This window comes from Tamandua tetradactyla, chromosome 2 (genome assembly GCF_023851605.1).
Source record: "Tamandua tetradactyla isolate mTamTet1 chromosome 2, mTamTet1.pri, whole genome shotgun sequence".
In the NCBI taxonomy this organism is placed as follows: domain Eukaryota; kingdom Metazoa; phylum Chordata; class Mammalia; order Pilosa; family Myrmecophagidae; genus Tamandua; species Tamandua tetradactyla.
In genome coordinates, this window is record NC_135328.1 from 35,320,364 (window position 1) to 35,342,359 (window position 21,996).

The 21,996-nt window shown below is 42.4% G+C and overlaps 1 protein-coding gene across 3 annotated transcripts in view; it reads left to right on the forward strand.

Moving 5' to 3' along the window:
* TTLL11 (tubulin tyrosine ligase like 11) overlaps positions 1–21,996 on the forward strand; it is a 272,555-nt gene that overhangs the window by 210,602 nt on the left and 39,957 nt on the right. For 2 of the 3 annotated variants that reach the window (XM_077143052.1, XM_077143054.1), the window contains 2 exons: positions 9,738–9,989; positions 19,126–19,232. In XM_077143052.1, the coding sequence (XP_076999167.1) occupies positions 9,738–9,989; positions 19,126–19,232 (359 nt within the window). The remainder of the gene's footprint in view (positions 1–9,737; positions 9,990–19,125; positions 19,233–21,996) is intronic. The other variant, XM_077143063.1, reaches the window with a different exon arrangement.

The window sequence follows — 21,996 nt, forward strand, 5'->3', positions numbered from 1 at the left end:
CAAGAGAAATTAAATACTTTAATGGATTCTGACAACAACTCTGTTAGGGGAATTCAAATTGCATAAGAAAAAAGTTAAACTTTCTCTCCGGACTTGATTGCTAATATGCATGCCTAATTTATTAGAATTTTTTTTTAAATCTAATTTTGTTAGAACCAGAGAGTTCTTTGAGTGTTATAGGTTGGAGGAGGTGCTTAAATTGTGGAGGAGTTGGGCTGGAGCTGACCCAACTTCCTTGACTACAAAGTGGATATTTCAAAAAACATGTGTGGAATGAACTAATGAATGAATGAATGAATGATAGCTGACATTTTTAGCACTTACTATGTTCCAACCAGTGAGCTAACTTCTTGTTTTATACCATCCCATTTAATTCCACAACATCTCCCTGAGGTTGATTCTAATATTCATCTCCCTTTACAAGAGAAACTGAGGTTAGGCAGTAATGCAACTTTCCTGAGGGGTCATACACTAAGTAAATGGTGGAACCAGGATAACTATTATTCTTAACATCTTAAATTATTGTTGATTTATTATTACCCTAAAAATGGCTTTATATAACTTTAAGTGGAAAATAATGCCCAGGGTCACCCTGCCTGTTTTCTTGCTTTCAGGCAAAATTACACCAAATTCTTCATATGATCAAATCTGAAAGAATACTTTTCTTATGCTATTTTACAGAGAATACATTCTTACAGCATTTCTTCTTTGCATCTCCTATTAGATGTAGAGTATTATGAGGGGAACAAAAATGGATTCTAATTTTAGCAAACTCACTGTCCACCAGGGAAAAAGTCACAAACTTAAAAGATCATAATACAAGCTAGAAAATTATAAATTCCACAACAGGTGCAAATCAAGTGCTGTGGGAAACTCAGAAGAGAGTATTTTGGGGTGTGATGGATCAGAGAAGGCTTTGTGGACTAGCTGGCACTTGTAGTGAGCTTTGAAGGATGACCAGGATTCGGACACGGTGGGGGAAGTGGGTACTGGTGAAGGAGTGGGCAGGACATAGGGATCTCAGACACAGAGACCAGCGTAAACTTCTGGGCATGAGGCATGGCTCTTGGACTCACCTCTGTGTATGAATGAGATGGCCCTGGGAGACTGAATAGAGCAAGAATCAGGTCAAAGACAGAGGCTTAGAGGACCAGCTACCTCTAAGGGGTCCTCAGAGGAAGAGAAAACAGAGACTAGAAAGAACACCAGAGGAGCACAGGGGTGCAGAAGCCAGGAAATGAGAGTTTCTGAGGAAAAGTGGTCAACTGTATCAAATGTTATAAAAAAGCTGAATTGGATAAAGATTAAGAAGGTCAATGGCAACTAAGAGGTTGCTCGGTAACCCTTGGGAGAGCAGAATGTTTTAGCAGTGAACTCAGAAACCAGTGTGCCTGTACTGAGGTCAGGACTTTCTCTACGTTATGCCCCATTGCAAGGGTCTAAATCCAGGATACATCAGAAGATAACCCCTAAAGGTGCCTAAGCTTGCTAGAAGCCTAGAAAGACAGGGTCTTGAGAGTCAGACAGACCCAGGTTACCAGATGATAAAGTTTTGGAGGCATGTGACCTCGAGTACATTATCTAACCTCTCTCAGCTTAGTTTTGTTTGCTGTTCAGCAGCTAACCCCTATTGAGTGCTTACCACATGCCAGCTACTGTTCTAAATGCTCTGTATATAGTAATCCATTTAATTCTCACAACATAGCTGGGAGACAGGTAGAGTTAGTAATTATCCCCATTATAAAGGTCAAGATACCAAGGCCAACATTAGGTTAAGAGACTTTTCTAAGGTCACCAGCTGGTTAGAGGTGGGGCCAAGATTCCAATCCAGGCATTCTGGAGCATACGTCAATATGTCCATCTTAAGGTCTCTGGTGTTGCTTAACTGAGATAATTAGGTATGGTAGAGTTCCTGGCCCATGGGAGGGGCTCAATAAATGTTACTCCTCCGCCATCCCCCACCCCACGCACACACACACACAACCCATCAGTACAAATGAAGTCAGGGCACCTATGGCTGAAAAAGGTCTCACTCACATCACTGCAAATCTCATCCAAAGTGGAGTACAAAAAATTGCCTTGGCAAGTGGGATGTGAAGGCTGTCTGTTCCTGGGGCAGAGTTAAGTGAAGCTGGTTTTGCCTCCAGCACCTCCACTGCAGGGGCTGACTGACCACACTAGATTGACTGAGTGGGGAAAACCGTTCAGGCAAATTAGTCACTGATGAAGGCAATTAACAAAGCGTGCAATCTGGGAAGAAAATAAACGAGATTTTCATCTGAAATTCAAGGAAGAGGATATCTGACCTTGGATATACCTATTGAATCACTGACTAAGCGTTCATGAGGTACACAGTGCACAAAACAGATTAGGATCACCATAGAAAACCAGCTAGGCTTGGATGAAATTGAATGTCAAATACAAATTACATTCCAGCAAAGAATAACTTCTGCACATGGCCCTCCCCGCCCCTTCCCCCTCCACACACACACACTTATTGTCTGTATTCACACAGCCCTATACTTTGTCGCGGAACTGTGTTTAAACACTAAAATGCTTTGTGTTGCAGATATGTGCCCAGTATGTAATTAAAAGGATCCCTTCATTAGTAGAACTACACAATGAAAGCTCAAGTTGGTCTTTTCTGCTAATTTTGGAGGTGGTAAAATAGAGGCTAATACAACCACTGATTACAATTGTCAGCTAGACAGTCTCTTGCTGTTGCCACTGGGAAATCTTTATACTCCCAGAGTATAGACAGTTACCTCCCAGTTACTAAGATAGAGAAAAAGGAAGAAAGATTCACTCTGGTAACAGGGAATAGAAGGGCATGGTAACATCTGGGTTAAAAATGTGACCTCTGGAGGTAGATCACCTGGGTTCTGCACCTGTAGAAGCTGGAAACTTAGTAAGTCCTCATGTTTGTCTTTCTGTTACTTCATTGCCTGGTCTGGCAGAAAGGGGCTCCTGCAGTGATCCCAGGCTTGGGCAGCTCCACAAATTCATCCTGAGGAAGGACAGAGACTTAGTCTGCCACCGTGGCCAGAGGATCCTTCTTTACTTCATTTATTCCACAAAGATTATGAATCAGCGATTCATGTAAGCATATAACTGTAAAGTAGTAGATTGATTTGTTTGGCAAAAAAAAAATTGAGCAGCCACATCCAGATGCGCACTGGACCTTCCAGGTAATCACACTGAGGTCAGTTATGAGCTGTGCAAGAAGATTCCTCTTGATGCTTCCTAGAAACGTTTTGATCTGAAACAACAGTTTGTGCTAGGAACAGAGAAACGACTCTCATCTCCACTGTAAAGGAAGAGAAAATGGGTTCGAGCAAGCTATATAACTACATTGATGTTGTAGCTTGATGTAGGGGAAAGCACCTGGGCCTTGAAGTTCAACAGATCTGGGTTCAAATCCTCACTCAGCCTGTGTGAGGCTTTGTGACTTTTGGAAAGTGACCTTTGGAAAGTCGGTTATCCTCTCTAGGGCTCTTCTTTTTCATCCATAAATGGGGCTACTTGTAATATCTAATTCATGGGATTATTGCCAGGGTCCAACAAGAATATCAGTAAGCTGCTGACTTTCAAAGTACTCAATGCATGACTCCTTTGTGTATAAGGAAGCAGCATAATGCTGTGATTAGAAGCAAGGACTTTGGAGCCCTCCTGCATGGATTTTAATTCTGTATCCATAACTTGTTAGTGGTATCCTTGGGCTTCAATTTCCTCATCTGTAAAATGGGAAAAAATAATAACTCTTCATAGGAGAGTAATTATAAGGAGTAAATAAAAAAATATTTGCACAGTTCTTGGCACATGGCAAGTGGTACCAATATCATCACCATTGTTTTTTGTTGCTGTTGGTGTCACACCTTCCATAGAATGTACTGGAGCAAATTGGGAAAGGCCAGACAAAAATTCAAAGGAAGGATCTTGTGCGTGTGGAAGGAGACTGTTTTGCCAGGTCTTGGTAACGTGCATGAAGGGGGACAGGTGGGAATCAACCTACTGGGCCTAGATGTTACAGGGACTTGAAGGTCAGAAAAAGTTCCTCGTTAACTCCTTTTCCTCATCAATTTGAAAAACCCATGCCTCATCCATTTTATAGTCTCCATGCCTTCCCTTCTAACAGCATAGCATTGTCCATCAAGCAAATGGGGCATCTGTGATGGCAGAAATTTATCAAGTGACAGAGCTAGGCTCCATGGTAGTTATGTTTATTTTTAGCAATTTCAACCTCCAACTCTTTTAAATTAGCTGCTGGGCTAATTTAAGAGACTTTTTTGGCGCATGGTTGGCATTCTTGTCAGGATGGTCAGTGTGTTACATGTGCCATTGAAATCCTCAGGTGACCAAGGACAGTGTCTTGGCCATCCAGCAGGGAAAGGAATTGCTCACACCCCGTGGCCAGTACAGCCCCACTGTCCATTATACACTCGTGCCGAGGCACAGGAACATCATCCAGGGTTTATCTCCTTCTTTGGCCCCCAGATGCATTCAGTCACCAAATTCTCACGTATAAAGGGTCTCTTGTATTGACCCCTGGATCCATGCCCATTGCACCTGCCTTTCATCTTTCACCTAGACCAGTGATCCCCAGACTTTAGCCTGTATTAGAATCACGGGGGGCTTACTAAACCAGATCACTTAGCACCACCAACAGAGTTTCTGAGTCAGTAGGTCTGGGGTGGAGACCAAGAATTTGAATTTCTAACAAATTCTATGTGACTGATATTACTGGTCCAGGGACCAGGCTTTCAGAATCACTGACCTAGACTATTCCAATAGCTCCCTAACAGCTTCCATTCTTCTCCTTTCAATTCAGGCTACATGCTGCTGGCAGATTCATCCTTTTCCAGCACGATTCTGATCTTGCCACTTCATCATGATCCTACCCTACCAAGTCCAAGAACCCTTGCCTGATATTCAAACTCCTATAGACCTAGACCCACATTGGCTTTCTGATCGTATTCCCATCTGTTCCCCTTCATGCACACTACCAAAACCCAGCCAACTGACCTCCATCATCTGCCTCTATCTCTGGATGCCTGCCTGGCTACTTCCACCTTGCTTGTTCATCATTTATATGTGGCTCTTGTCTTCCCCGACTTGGTCATGCACTTCTGGCTGGCAAGAACTGTGTCTAACTCACTGTTGTATTTGAAGCCCCCGGGACACACAGGTGTTTGGGAAATGTTTTATGAATGAATACATATTTAAGGGATGCCTAGCTAGAGGTGGAAAATATTCCTCTGAGACAATTGTAGCAACTTCTCTGAAACTGGAATTTGGCTTAGCCATATCTACTTTCCTATTTTGTTAATTTCTTGGAATATATGCAGTGTACATACAATAAGAAAAGTCTTTGATTTGCTGTTAATTAAACCAAATTAGCACTAGAACTATATAGTGGATTAAACATAGGGTTTGCGGTAAGACCTTTCGGATTACGTTATTGATGTTGTGGCTTTGGACAAGTTTCTCAGAGCCTCAGGTTCCTAATCTGTAAAATGGGAATAGTTTTCACCTACATCACAAAACCATTATGAGAAATGAATGAAATCATACAGGTAAGTTGCTTGGTACAGTATTTGACATATTATAGGTACCCAATAAATGGTGGAGGTTTTCCAGAGAAAATAGAGAGGTGGTTTTTCGCAAGAGTTCTAATTAAAAAGAATTCTATTTTATTTGAAAAATGATAACAGATAAAACATTCCAAGATTTGTTCTTTCCCCAATTTTAATGAATCAATGACATGCCAAATTCAATTTTTAAAGATTACCCAAAAGACTAGTAAGGCTGATTTATATTTTCTTTACCAGTCAAATTTATATTATAAGCTCAACATTTCCATTAAAATGGTATTAAGTAAAAACAGATTTTCAGTATTTGTGGTGGCTTGGATCTCAATGTGATGATCACTGGAATTATCTCCAGCAAAGATATCATTTCTCATTGTTTTATTTACTCTTACATATCAGTTATATCTCTAGTACCTTCCTTCAATTGAGTAAAAACACTTCCACATGAATTTGTGGTCTTGAGTTCCATGAAAATGTTATTTGTGGCTTTGAAGGCCCTTGTCATCTGAAGATTATTAACTGGGATTCAGGAAGGATGGAAAATTGCAGTCATCTGGTAAATGCAGCAACCCTTGAAAAAGAAACGTAAAAGGCTGTCCTGTGGAAGAGAAAACAGACTCATTCTGGGCAGCTCCAGCATAAGATGGGCTGTAGGAGGGAGATATGCTCTGACTTTCTATCAGAAAAACTTTTAAACCTGAGAGTTTGGGAGGCAGTGGGGCTCCCATCACTAGGGCAACCCAAGCTAAGACCACCTTCCTGGACAATTTGCTATTGATATGATCCACTGGTGATAATGTCCTATGTACCTGGATTTGAAGTTTCTTCATCCCTAAAATGGCCTCACTGGACAGCATGAACTCCAAGGTGGACTCTAGCTATAACATTTTATGCTTCTGAGCGAGAACCCATCATGTAGAGAACCGATCACTCAACTCTATTTAGTCAAATGACAAGTCACGTAGACACTAAATGTCTGAGATGGAATGGTTAATTTAATTATGGTTCAGGCATAACATGGAATATTTCCTGTCCATGAGAAATTATGTTCCTGAAAACATATTTAATCACATGGGAAGAATGATTGTGATGCAACGTAAAGAGCAAAAAGAAGGGTTTAAACTGCATGTAATGAGATTCTAACTTTATAAATACAGGTAAATCAAAATGCTAGCAGTGCTTGTCTCTGAGTTGTGGGATTATGCACAATTTTGATTCCTTTATGCATTTCTCAAAATCTTTACAATGAGCATGAATTACTACTACAGTCTAAAAAACTATTTAAGACATTTGTGGCCCCCAATGTGAATTATGATGCACTTTGGAATATCGGAGTGGTAAAATAAAAAGACCACCGAGTTAGAAGGACTGACTTATAATTCCAGTCCAGCCAGGGCGAAGAAGTGCTTCAATTCACTGAGTCTCAGTTTCTCCATCTGAAACAGGGGTATAATAATAGTCTTCCCAGGATTGTTGTGAAGAACAAATGAAAAAATAAATGTGGGGCGGTTTTGTTGATTGAAGGGTTCTTTGAGCTATTTTCATTGTTACTGCGCGCACTCAAAGGGTACATTTCCAAATCTTCATGTGACAAAAACTTAACGAGTGCTTAGAGTGTCAGTGATTGTCATTTATCCAGTAATTTAAGAGCTAATTTCTGACAACAGTGCCACTTTTTTATGATCTTCCTTCCTGCAACCTTAATAGAAAAATATTTCATTTCATCTGAAAAGGAACAACCTGACTTTTATTTACTGTCTTGAATTTGAGAAGCTGATGACAAAATCATTTTAACTGAAGGGAAATTATATCCTCACCCTCGCCCCCCAGGAACATTTGCTTCTCCTGGAGAATCTGGTCTCTTTCCTCTCTAGGAAGATACATTTGTTTCCTCAGAGCCATCCACATTATTGACCTTTAAAAGATGTTTTCATTTGTGCTGCCCTACTTCTTCCTTCTGCCTGTCTTTGCCTTGAGACCAGCACATCAAGACCCACTTAGAAGGAAGTGTAATCAGGATGAAGAGAATTTTTGATTCACACAAGGGAGTTCTATTTCCTAGAGGCTAGCTCCTTGGACTAGTAGGAAGAAAGGACCATTTTGGCAGATCTTCCAGGCATTTTCTTTCTGTGTTGCATTCTTTCCCATTTGAAAAAGCTTATGGAGCACACATATTAAAACCTTGATATTTTATTTGAGGCTTGTTATTAAAACAGAGCTTCCCCAATTCAACAAATTCAACTAAACATTTTCTAAGCACCTAATATGTGCCAGGTCCTATAGAAATGGAGCTCACAAAATACTAAGAGTATTAACATATAAACAAATGGTAGAGCAGGCATAACAAGGAAACAAAGAAGCAAGTCCCTGGAAAAAAATCATTGGCTTGGTCAAAGAAACACCTGGGCTGGGGCTTTTTTTTGTTTTGCATGGATAGGTACCGGGGATAGGTACTGGGAATCGAACCCGGGTATCGAAACCGGGTCTCTGGCATGGCAGGCAAGAACTCTGCCTGCTGAGCCACCATGGCCCTCCCTGGGCTGGTTTTGAAAGTGGTGCAGAGTGTTCCAGACAGCCAGGGGGCATGACAAGGCCTTACAGGCTGAGGAAAACAGGTACAAGGATCCAATAAATATGGGAGTGACTGCATATTTAGGGGCATTAGGGACTGACTGCAGTTTGCTTGGAAATGGGAGCTTTAGGGACAAGTCCATTTAATAAAGAAAAGAATAGAGAATGATCTTGGCATTTAGCTCAGTACCACAAGACATAAGGATCAGTCCACTAAGTGGACAGTATTTATTAACCCTACGTAATATGCTCAGGGTTCTGTCTCAGAAACAGACACAACAGGTAGGGAGGGATCACACCTGGCTCCAAATCAGCTGTAGGCAGGAAAGGAGATAAGCTGCAAATGTAGAGAAAGACTTTGAGTGTAGTAGGTTGCTGAATGTCCAGGAAATTCTGAGTGTCTAGTTCCTGACTGGCAAATGAGTGGCAGAGTGAGAGAGAGGGGCAGTTTCAAGGCACTCCAAGGAAATAGTTTGTTTAGAGGCTGGACTGTTGTAGAAAGGCAGTGAAAGGAAATGAGAGCTGATGAGAGATTGGGAAGCCCTTGCATGCCAGAATGAGGAATATGGACTTCTTGTGAAAGCTCCCTGCAGTATATTTGAGTAGGTTGGCTTTAAAAGGGGCCATTCAGGGGCCAGTGTGGAGGATGGTTTTATGGATGAGAAGGGCCAGAGGCAGGAAGCCTGTTGCTAGAGTCCAGATGAGAGTTGATGCACTCCAGGCAGAGGGAGGGGAGGAATTGATGTTTATTCTGATTTTTCCTCCTTGGGTAACCAGCAGATGATGGTGACATTCAAGTACATGGGGGTCACAGGTTTGGGATGAAGGAAAATGATCATTTCAGTCTGAGATGGATACGGGCCATCCTGAAGGTTATAAACTGTTGGTAGTTGGATATGTGTGTCCAGAGATAAGAAGGATGCTCCAAGCTAGAGCTAAATATTTGAGAGTTATTAGCTGCTAATTTTCTTGACTATTAGAATAATTCCAGGATAAAATATCCAAACTAAGGAATCACGATGCTTATGATCATTTTTTTTTGTATGATTTCCAAATAAGAAAACAGTAAAGCCAGGAAACGTAATTGTTCCTATTCCTAGAATTGGGTAAATGATGTATCTTTGCAAATTGTTCATTGAACTGTGCCTATGGCTTCTTGCCAGTCTTCAATGAGATTTTTATATTTCTTAATTATCCAATTACTACCCATAAGTGGGAGTTTGAAATCAAACCCAGACTGCTCCATAATAGAGTATTCTCTTGAATCATGAATACAGGAAAGGAAGTTTTCCATATTAAGAAAATGGATAGTGGAATGGAGGAAGTGCAAGTTTTCATCCTGACTCTGCCACAGGATTTAAGTCCTGGCTCTGCCCAACAATAGCTGTGTGACTTTGGGTAGATCATTTTACTTCTCTGAGGTCAGTTTTCAGACCGGTAAAATAGAAACTGATAATACCCACCTCCTGGCATTGTTGTAAATCTAAAGTAAATGAGAACATGCAAGGGAAAGCACTATGTATGCTGGAAAGTGCTGTCCAGATGGTGGTTATATCATTTATTCCCTGTGTGCTTCAGGTCTCGGCAGCTTGAAAAGCCGTTAGCGGGAAAGGAAGATCCAGTGGAGAGTGAGATTGCCGTCCCCCCAGACTCCAGCACCAGTTCCGAGGCCCACCTGCCCTCCATTTGCCTCAAGCAGGTGTTCCCGAAGTATGCAAAGCAGTTCAACTACCTGCGCCTGGTGGACAGGATGGCAAACTTGTTTATCCGATTCCTGGGAATCAAGGGAACAATGAAGTTGGGACCAACAGGCTTTCGAACATTCATAAGGTCAGTGCGATGAGCTTCTTCTGACTTTGGTTTTGGGCAAGTTAGAGTCCAGTTCCGCATCGGACTGATAGGCTCTCCCTGACTTCTCTTAGGAGAACCTGGGGTGCATTAATGAATGTTATAGATGTGATAGCATTTATAGAATCTGTATTTATGGGCGGAGAAACAATTCTGTGCTACCTTGGCTAGGTCCTTAAAATACATATAGGTCATTGCCCCTTGGGTCAAGTGGTCCTTGAGCTAGCAAAGCTGGACATGTGTTCTCACCGCAATGCAGCTTTGTGCTGAGGGTTCATGGAGCCATGGCAGGGAAATAAGGCACATCTTTCCAAAGTATCAATTTCAGGAGAAAAATGCTAAGTAATTCATCCGATAAATAATTTAAGACATTTGTCCTATTACAAAAATAACGCGATTGTATTATGGAATATAATACACAATTTGTCTGAATATTAAATATAAAACATGAGATAACAAAGAAATTGTGTTGCAGCAGCAGCCTACAAGGCAAGCCACTGCCACTTAAGATCCTGAGATTTCTCTTTAACTGTCTCTATTCCCTGGAGCACTTAGGGGCAATAGCATTTACCAGCTATGTAAACTTTGGGCAAGTTAATTACTCTGAACCTCAATGATTTCATCTTATAAAACAGGGATTGTGTTTTTAAGATTAGTTAGGATGGCATGGAAACATCTAGCATGTAGTAAGTGCTTAATAAATGTTGAATTCTTCTTACAGAGTTAAAAGAATGTCATGAGATAATATATGGAGAAAGGGTCCTACACGGGATCTGGCACACAGTAGGTTCCCATAAGTCTGTGCCAAGTGAATGACTAAGTCCCTAAAACAGAAGTGAATTGGCTGGAACAGGGAACTGTTGCTTATTAATTCATTCACTGTAGCGTATACACCTCAAAGACAGCATCTGACAGCATCTGGTATTGCCGTTGTTTTTCTCATCATTGGCTTTAAAATTTTTACCTTGCACCTCGCAGTCACAGTCTTCACAGTTTTATTCACTAAGGCAAATAATTAGAAGTCTCAAGTCAGAAACCCTTTTTATCATATGCTTTTCTCCAAAGTGAATTTTTTTTAACTCTAACTTTAGCCTTCTGATATTCCTGATGGGATGGCAAACAGAAGTATCAGCAGGGATTTTTGCCATTTCAGTAAGCCCGAAGTAGTGTTTGCATGGTGCTGTTGGGAAGAGCTTTGTGCACATTTAGGGGTGAGGGAATGGGGAGGAAAGCCCAGTGGAAGGAGCACAGATTTGGGGGCCTTCCGGCTTCAGGGATCAATCGTGTTTATGGCTTTCGGCAAATTCCTTATCTCATGTGAGTCTTGGTTTCCTGATCTGTAAAATGGAAATAATCTCTCCTGCCTGTTAGCATTGTCATGAGGTTGGGATGTAATATAAAATATCTGGCCCAGGGCCTTGTTCATGGAGCTGCTTGTTAAAGGGAGTTTTATGATTATTATTTCTATTAGGGGAGAGAAGGAAGTGGGTGTTTTTGAAAAAGTCAGCAGGTAATGTTATAATTTGCCCTGAGAATACTACCTTCCATGATAGTCCCTGACTCACTTAGGTTTGCAATCATAGGCACCCATCTACAAGTGGCTTAAATAGTGAGATCAATTTTCTCACATATAACAGGAAGTTTGGCATTGGGGGATCCAGGGCTGGCTACTTCACCCTGGGGTCAGTGCCCTTCTTTCTGTCTTTCTGCTCATCCACCTTTAGCATCTACTTCCAGGTTCAGGGTTGCCTTATGGCTACTGGAAATCCAACCATCATGGCATAATTCCAGGTAGAAAGAAGGAAAAAGGGAGGAATAATGAAAGGTCCCTCTCACATGAGTCAGAACCCTCTAAAAAGTTTTCTAGGAAGCTATATCCAGGGATTTCCATTTCCGTCTTCCACTCCCAGGCCATCTAAGTGGGAAGCTGGGAAGTAGAGTTTTTAACTGTGCATATTGCTGTTCCAACATAGTGAAGAAGAGGAGGAGGTGAACAGAGAGGTGGCAGTTTCTGCTCCTTTTTTATTCTTTGGCCTTAGGACATAGAGAAACAGCTTAGTGGCAGGGGTTCCAGGACTCAAGGGCACTTAGGTTACTATGGAAGCATGAGGGGACCCAGGAAAATACTGAAATTGAACAAACTGGGAATCTTCTCTCAGAATGTCTAGGGAGACTTCTAGGCCTTCCCAAGCATCTGCTCCAAAGAATCGATTCAAGACCAGAGAGAATGAAAAGATGGCTTTGCTTTATGTGGACATATGTGGGGGCCAGAGGGAATCATGTTTCTATCTCGACCTTGTATCATAAAGGAAATTATCTGGTTCCACCTAAGAACTCCTCCTGAACACCTACTCTGGGGAGCCACAGGACATTCAAACATAAATAATGGACCCATGCCTGCCCTCAAGGAATTCTCAGTCTAACAGGCAGCAGATGGTGAACAAATTTTTAAATGCTGTCTTTGGCAGAGTCACAGTGCAGTGGCCCGAGGTCTCCCTAGAGGGAGTTGTGTTCCCAGTGCCTAGAGGGAGTTGTGTTCCCAGTGCTGGAAATACAGAACAGGGGATGCCTCATCTGCCTCGTAGAATCAGGGCAGGCCTCCAAGAGGAGACGGGATTTAGACTGGTTTAAGTGAGAGTTTGCCAGGCAGCAAAGGGAGGGACACATGCATAGTCCAGACAGGGGGAAGAGCCTGAGAATGGAATACATACATGGTCCATGTTTGAAGTCAGACAAGGTTTATCATGCTGGCTAAATTGGTGGTGGAAACGGAAATGCTTCAGTTTTGTTCCAAATTCCACCAAAATATAAGAGGAGGAGATTTGGAAAAAATGGCATAACATAAGAATCACAATCTTTTGCCTACAGGGGCCAGGCAGGAAGCATAAATAAGTGCAGTGGGCTGGATGAGGGAGGAAGGGGAGTGGCAGGGGCTGCAGCCACCTGTAGCACACGTGCCCATCTAAAGGATAGGCTGCTGCTGGGTTTAGCATCACCAGATCTTTTGATTTTTTTCAACAGAAGCTAGAAATACTGATTTTTCATGTGAATCTCAATACCTGTATATAAATGTTGGCAATTTAAAAAGATCGTTTTTAAACATTGTGTGGGCTCAAACAAAGCCATAGAGACCACCAGTGTGCAAGCTGTGGCGTGAGAGGAAGGTGAAAGATACTAAGGGGACTACTGTGTTCATACGTAATATTGAAGGAGAAAATTATTAAGAACAGTTCTAGTAAAGAAGATTCTGAATATGCTTTCCAACTAGAACTGGGTGATGTCAGAAACATAGCTGCAAATCTGTTTATATGTGCTAGGGCTTTATGATTTTCCATTCCTTTGTTCTCTATAATTAAGGGCATTTGCATAAAAAAACCATTTTTGTGATATAAGGGACTGTTAAGTCCTGCAGCCATCATTCCCAATCTGTGGCCAAACGTTGTTAGGAGGAACGGTCATGAGTCTGAGAAGGGAACATGATGTCTTCAGGTAGGGAACAGGCAACCAAAGCAGACGGTCTCAGACAATGAGCCTCTCTCCCCTCCCTCCTGGCCCACCCAACCAATGTCTTTAGTAATTAAGGATGTGAGAAGAAATGGAGAAAATATTGCACAACCGTTAATAGATTTTTCCTTTTAAAGTGTGCCAAGAGAGCCCAACAGGAACTTAATCATGAAAGATATTCTCTGCTTATGGATTCATCTGAGTGTGTTCAGTCTTGCTGGCTAAATTAAAAGCAAGCATTTTCTCTTGCTAATGACACTCCTCATTCTCCTTTCCACTTTAGTTTAAATTTGGCTTCATTATAAATTAATAATATTTATGCCATATGCTAAATCGAACCAAGTGCCCTTCTGTGGAGCTCTGTGCAAGAGAACACATTCACTGGCTAGCTAGACACTCTTTCCAGAGCTCCCACACAAACAGCAGAAGTTGAACTTGGCTTGCGTCACTACTACCCACTCTTTCTCTTCAAGATCTTTAAAGGGAACTGGAGGGGAGAAAATAATAAACATCCTGTTTGAATATATTTTCAGTGTCCACCTCTCTTAATGTGCTGCATAGATCAGCAGTTTTAGGAGTGGATTATGCTAATGCCAGTACTGACTTATTCTATTTTTTCTTTTCCACCAAGATATGAGAAATAATGAACTGCCGTTCTCTTGTCTAGACTTACCTCTCTATCTAACCATCTTTTCGTGTCATTTTCTCAGGGGGCACATAAGACTGGCACATATTACCAGGAATTAAGTGCCTCTTTTTACTTTCTTCTTCTTCTTCTTTTTTTAAATAATTGCTTGGGTGTGGGGGCTTCTCTTCTCTAAGAAATAGAAATTATCTGATTCCTCAGTTTGACAGCTTTCTTTGAGGGAAGTACATTTTTTTTATTCTCCTCCCATTGGATTATAAATTCGGGAGCAGCCGATGAAATTCACTAAGAACATGTTTTCCAAACGTATCCGACATCAGAAATTGACATCTATTTGCATATGCTACATTTTCCATTATTGTGGCCTGGGGATTAAACAGTTTTCCAAAACCGGTTTATTTCTAGGAACTGAAGGCAGCTTCTCTGAACCTTGAGCTTTTGCTTCATGTAGGGTAATTCCCACTTGGAGAGCCCTCCTTATGCCCTTTGTGGGTTCTGGTCCTGGCTCTCCTTATAAATCAGAAAATAGTTTTTCTCTCTCTTTTTTCCCCTTTGACTCCTTTTTTTTCATTAAGAGATATTAATATGCTTCAATAATGGGTGGGTGTAGAGAGGTTTATTTCCTGACAGGTAATATGATGTGATAGAATGTTTTGGACTAGAATTGCAAAAGATGTATCTAATGCAAACTATGGACTATAGTTGACAGTAATATTTTACTGTTCTTTCATCAAGTATAGCAAAGGTACCATACCAACGATAAGTGTCATTAATAAGGGGGTAGGGGGGTATGGGGTTTTCTTTTTGGAGCAATGAAAATGATGTAAAATTGATTGTGGTGATGAATATATAACTATTGATTACACTGAGAGCCATTGATTGTACACTTCAGGTGGGTTGTATGGCATGTTAATAAACTGCTTTAAAAAACAAAGAAGCGTAAGGAGACTTGCTCACGTTCTGTCAATGGCTTTGAAAATCTCCCCTTTCTGTGAGGGGTGTCTTCCCAGAAATATCGTGATATTCTATGCCTGGTATATCAGTGGTCTTTAAAAATACTTATACATTTTAAGCTAGGGGGTCTTTCTCCCCCTAGATGTTTCAATAGTGTTATTTTGTCTTTTTTTTTTTTTTTTTTTAACAAATATTGACCATTTGTTAGCTTTCAAAATAAAGCAGCCTCTCCAGGAGAAAAAAAAATAGCTTCTTTTCTGCAGAAAGAAGGATAAACACCAAAGAAATTCTATAAATAGGATTTTATGGAGTAGAAAAAGTTGGTTTCTAAATTTCCCATGAGATGTCAGTAGTTCTTAAGACGAAATGGGGATGATAATTTCAAACCTTTCTATGCTTGGGCTCCTAATGAATAGGAATGATTTGTGATTTTCTCCTATCATATGTGCCCAAATTCCTTTAATTCTAAAAAAAAAAAAGCACTTCTTCAAACTCATTTTATATCGTGGAGGGAAGATGGAAGCTGTCATTTGCTGCTTCCTCATCAGTATCAGACACTGAGTCAGTCCTTAAAATAGCCTTTATGGTGAGTGGCTTTATTTTCATTAGACAAATGAGGAAACTTAGATACAGAGAGTACTAAGACTTGCTCAAAATCACACAGCAAAGTTAAATTTAAAACTCCTAAATTCATTTTTTATTTGACTCCAGCACTTGTTTTTTAGTTTTTCCATGTATATTTCTAGCCTATTCTGTTTTAGGAATATTTCTGGCTTCTCATGTTAACATATTTCTTAGACTTCTGTTTTCACTGACAAATTTGTCCTTCCACTCACTGGACATTTGAAAAACTGCATCCCAGGATGTAAGAGGAAACTGTTCTCAATGATTAAGAGCTACCAAGGCTTCATTTTTTATGTCAGACTCTGAGACCACTTATACCTACAGAGAGCGGTATTGAAGACAGACTCAGCTCTGTGCCCCTCACTGGGCCTAGACTACTACCTACTCCCAGTGGGCACAAAATAAATTCTGTATTGAATTGATGTATGTATGAAAAATTGATTCCAAAGTCTCGACCCTCAGAGTTCAGTCCCTGTTTTAGTTGATTGAGAATGCATGGTGACCACTGGGACAAGCCTGAGAGAACCTGTTTGCATGTGACCCTGGTCATACCTCCTCCTCTCAGCCTTATATCACAAAGCTTCCCAAAAGGTGCTCTGTAGAGACTCCAGCTTACTGTGTTCCCTGGCCTGAGACTCTGTCTGGAATCCAGGGTTCTTTCTTCTGGCCCTGGGCTGAGCTGCCTCCCCAGTTCCCCCCAAAGCTTCCAAACTCACTGCTGTATGGGGAACTAAAGGTGAATCCCAGCTGTGTGATCATAGGCAAGTCACATCCCTTTTCTTGAGCCTTAGTTTACTCCTCATTGAAATGGGGCTAAGAATACCTATCTTACACAGTGTTTATAAAGGTTCAGAGACAGGAAAAATCATGACACACAGATGATGCCCAAGAAATGCTTACAGGATCAAAATTCCTTGGAAGTATTTTCTGCTAATCCAGCCAGCCTGGATCCCTACTTGTCCTGTAGCAGATGTTGCAATCATCTGTATTTGCAGGCATCACTAGGGAGGATAAGTTACCTTGAAAAAGGGATAAATGGAAAATTCACTTTGGTAAATTATGGCTCCTTCTAAAGGTTTGACACTTCTATTTTCTACTTGTCAGAAAAAAAAAAAGTAACTGTATGCCAATGGTCAGTTAGGGTTCCCTTTTTAGACTTCATTAACCCACACAGCAAGCCAGTCTGAGCTCCTGTCCAGTGGGGGAACAGGCAGTCCAGAGGACAATGATATCGTAATTGGAGAAAATCTGTAGCTGTTCCTAATGAAGCTTTGGAAATTAGCAGTGCAAGTGGTTAGAATAGCTTAGGAAAGACTGAAGCATCATCCTCAGCAGGACCCAATAGAGATAGCCATCTCAGTGACAGGTGACGTGAAAAGCTTCGCGTCCACTGACATGTTGTCACTGGGGCTCAATAACTATGTGCTGGTGTGCTTTGAAGTCTGCCATGGTGACTTGTGATTGAAATATGGAGCAGGAGCCCAGGAGGAAGCAGGTGGTGAATTGATGGCCTGGGAAGGGAGTAGGGAGGGAGTGAGGGAATGAGCAAATACACTAGCATGTAAGGAGCGCCACCCTCCTCCAGGCACCAAGCAAGGCACATCCCCTACCCCACTGTCAGGCGTGTGCAGGGGTTTGAAGAGGGGTCTCTGGAATGCCCAAACCCTGATTTTCAATCAACCTTCGCTGTGCAGTTCCTAAGGGAGTTAGTTATTCATTCAAGGGATGATGACAAATGGGAAATCAACGAACCACTTCATTGTTAGCTGGGGCAATGGATGTGGACACACTGAAAAGTTGAAAGCAGCATTGAATGTGGTTCAACCAGCTCTAGCTTGCCAAGTTGACAGCTGGCCCAGTGGTCTAGCTTTCAGGATTCCCAGAGCAAATCCAACTCGCCTTAGGACTCACCTCCCAACATGATCGTCTTCAGGAGGGCAGCGTGCATGGACAAATAAGAGCTGCCTCTATGTGAACAGAGAACAGAGCCCTCGTACCCAGACACTGTGACTGGTGAACTTCATTTCATCACTCACTGAAAGGTCAGCCAGAGGCAGCCTTGGGGACCAAGACTGTTCTGTCTATGGAAGAAGGGAAAAAGGAGAGAGGTGGGGAAAGGAACTAATGCTTGTCATGGATCTACCATGTGCAGGCCCCCTGCCAAGTCCATGGCATGCAAGACCTCATCTAATCTGCACACAGCCACATGGGTGGGATTATTATCTTCATTTTCAAGACCAAGAAAGAAAGGCCCAGAAGGTTTAAGTATATTTAAACACAGTCACCCAGCTAGAAATGAACAGTCAGGATTTAAATCCTGATCTGTCCAATGCCCAAATGCATGCTCTTCTCTGTGTACCAGGCTGCCTCCCTACGTTTCTGGACTAAACAAAGTTGGTGATGGAGAGACAGGTTCTAAACACCCATTCTGTGGCTTCGACAGGGAGTACCACTGCCAACATCAGACTGGTGACCTGGCGGCTTTTACCTACTCTCTGCACCTAAACAAGAGGGCTATCCACAGCTCACAGGCCCACCTCTTCCTTGTGCTTTATTTCTAGGTGACGTCCCCGAAGTCAGGAGTGAGCACGGGGCCTCTCCATGCTGCCTCAGCCCACACGAAGGGGCGTGGGCCGGCCCCGTGTTCCGTGTTTTGTTGCTCTGTAATCCCTAAACCTACTGTGACTGATTCAAGGGCCATGTAGAAATCATCGCGTAACAGATGGAACCCCCGTCTGTAGAATTGGCCCCAGAGACTCACCCAGTGAGCATTTCTAGTGGGGAATTGCTCAAAGAGGCCATAATAGCTTCACCCTTACCGGTGAGGAGCTGTTACCATTGGATCGTCTGAGCAGATGCTGGCAGGGGAAGGCAGCTGCGAGCCCTGCTCTTCCCTCTCCCAGAGACTAATCAATATGGAGACGAACACATATGCATAGGGTATATTTTTTAAATGTGGTTATTCTCATTTCCATTTTGGAACAGGAAGAAACCCAAATTGACATGGGTAGGGACAGGCTGACACAGAGTGACTGAAAGACTACCCATTTTATAGGTGAGGAAACTGAGACTCAGATAAGTGAAATGGCTGAACTGGGGCCATATACCTTATAAGTGGCAGAGCCAGGCTTCTACTCAAGACTTGCTCTTTTCAGCTCCCCAGGACCCTCATTAATGAAATTAACCATACAAACTCATACGCTCTAACCTCAACTTATATTTTCAGCTTTTACTTCTACCATTCTCTGCTGTAGACCCTTAACTAATTAGAAGTACTGAAAGGAGGGCATTTCAGGCAGGGAACCCAGCCCAAGTAAAGGCGTGGAGGAAAGACAAAACAAAGTGGGTTTTAAGCTGGCAGTAACAAGCCTCCTTCCCTGTCTTCGGCAGGAATTGCAGGCTCAGCAGCAGCAGCTTGTCCATGGCTGCGGTGGATATTCTCTATATCGACATCACAAGGAGATGGAACTCCATGACCCTGGACCAGCGGGATTCAGGTACCTGAAAACTGGCCTTCGCCATGACCTTGTGGAAGTCCTGACAGGGAGAAGTGTCACATTTTCCATTCATTCTTGTTAAAGTCAAGGTGGGGGGTAGGGGATGGAGGGTGAGGAGGATGATAATCCTATCAGCTCTAGATATTGAGGGATTGAGCTGAACTTGATTTCCAGGGCACTGTGTCCTACCAAAGTTGTACCTGTCTGAATTATAATTCCAACATTATAATTCCTTATTTTTGCTTAAGGTTTTGATTTCCTTGGTTGTTCATTCATTCCTTCAACACATACTTACTGAGCATAGAGACTGGAATGAGTAGCGCTTGGTTCTTCTCCTGAAGAAGCTCAGTCTAGAGTTGGGGGAGGGAGAGAGGCAGATCAGGAAAAAACCTTAGCATAGTGTATGTCATGCTAGGATGGAGGGAAGCCTATAGAGGTTATGGGGCACCCCAAAGAAAGAGCTTCTAATCAAGGAAGGGTCAAGGAAAACTTCTTGGAGAAGGGCTGGCTATGCTGGCTCTGGAAGAGTCAGTTGGATAAGCCAGTGAGCAGGGTTGGGGTGGACACCTCTGCAAGGGGCATGGCCCAAACTAGGCATGGACAGATGCTTAAGGCTGCTAAGTTCAGGCAACCCCTAGGAGCTCCAGTTGGCAGGAGCCAAAAAGAGAAGTGAGAGGAGCAGAGATGAGGTTGCAGGAACTATACCACACAAAGGAATTCGACCTTAATTCTCTCGGTTACGTGGGCTGGCCCTGTAGGCCATCTTCTGTTAGAAGAACTGACCTTTGGGTGGATGAGTTTCTGATCTCTTTCCTCACAGTGGGAGTTTTTCTGAAAATAATAACCATCTCTGACATTTGTTCAGTTCATCACAAAATTACAAAATATTTTCATGCATATTCCCTCATTAAATGCCCCCATGAGCCAGCGTGATGGGCATCGGCACTCTCATTTCACAGACAAAAAGACGGCAGCTCAGGTGACCAGGATTGCAAAGTCCCCCTTCACTCGGCTGCCTCCCTTTGAAAGGGCTGCACAGGGGAGAGGCCCCTCAGGGACCAGCTTTCTCCCCAGGATTTGATGGCTATGACATGAAATCAGAGGTTGGGAGAACCGGGATTAGAATTGCCCCTATGCTGTTTTCTACTGACAAACCTGAAGAGTCTTTTCACCACCTAATCTTCATTTTTCACCTGTAAAATGGTCCTAACAAGTCCTACTGTCCAGGGCTAACCAGGAGGTCTCATATGTCGGTGAATGCGAAAGCATTTGGAGCTATCACTGTCACCGCCCATGCAAGGGAGTTCATCTTACTAGTGGGCACCGTGGGGGAGAATAGAGTCTGCCTATCCCACAGCAGACTCTCCCCTACCCAAGCCCGCCCCACACCTGTGGTCCACAGGGGCTAGAGCTTCCTGACCCCATCGACCCGGCAGGCTCCTTCTGCAGGGTGCCAGTGCACAGCTGTGGCTCAGCTCCATGTGTGCTGAGGATGCTACCAGCTGCCAGCATCTCCCAAGTGCCAAGCACTCTGCTGTGCACTTTATGTGTGCAGTACCCACTAGAATTCTCCTGCAATGTAGGTATGATTATCTCCATTGAATAGAGAGGGAAACTGAGGCTCAGAGGCATGAGGGTTGGATAAGGCTCTACCACGTCTCACTTCTGGGTTCCTTTAGCCTACGGACTGGTCTATTGCAAGGTGAACGCCCAGCTCCTAACGCCCCTCCCTGCCCTGTCCCTTTTTAACTCAAAAGCAAAACTCAGGGAATACCAATAATCACTGAGTCACCAAGGCGAACGCTTCTATTGCATCTCTGCAATTGGCAGCTCCATTTCAGCCTTCCCCGGCAACCAGGAGAGACTTGAGATGGAGCAGCTTCAGGAGAAGTAGGCAGATTAATTATCATTTCAAGGACCGGGAGTGCTCATGTGACAGCCGAGCTCCCGCACTTTTTGCTGACGCCTTTGGAAAGTGAAGAAGTGTTTGCTCTGGGTGTTGAATGCAGGGAGTCATCACAGGATACTGTAGAGGGGGCCAGATGAGGGGGTGGGGTGGCAGCGGAATTATTAAATATTGAAATTGATCGGGAGTAGCAGCAGGAAGCTATTTATCATGTTTTATTGCTTCAAACTAGCATTACCATCTGGCCCATTGTTAATTCTGAGTAGCTTTTCATGTTTTGTTTGCTTCTAAAATTGCTCCCTGTAAGCAGAATCCGCAGGGGGCTGTGACAGTACGGGCTTCAGTGAGGTTTTGTGGGGTCTGCCAGTGTCTCTCCATTCTACTGACCAAACTAAGAACATGAAAAGAATACTTATTTTTAGCACTTACAGATGAGCAAATCCTGGGCCAGGCTCCTTCAGCCCTTTTGCCATGCCTCAGCCACTGAATAAAATGATCATTAGTAATAACTGCAAATTCTAAATTATTTTTTAACTTATTTTTATTAAAGAAGTTGTGGGTTTACAGAAAAGTCATGTTTAAAATACCCAGTTACCATATATCACCTTATTATTAATGCCTTGCATTAGTGTGGTATGTTGGTTACAATTGATGAAAGCACATTTGTATAATTGTACTATTAACTATAATCCCAGGTTTACATTAGAGTTCACTATTTGCATTATACAGTCCTAGGGATTTTTTGAAATTTTTTTTCTAGTAATATAGATACAATCTAAAAGCGCCCTTTTAACTACATTCAAATATGCAATTAAATGCATAATGTTCAGTATCGTACTAGTATCACCACCACTCATT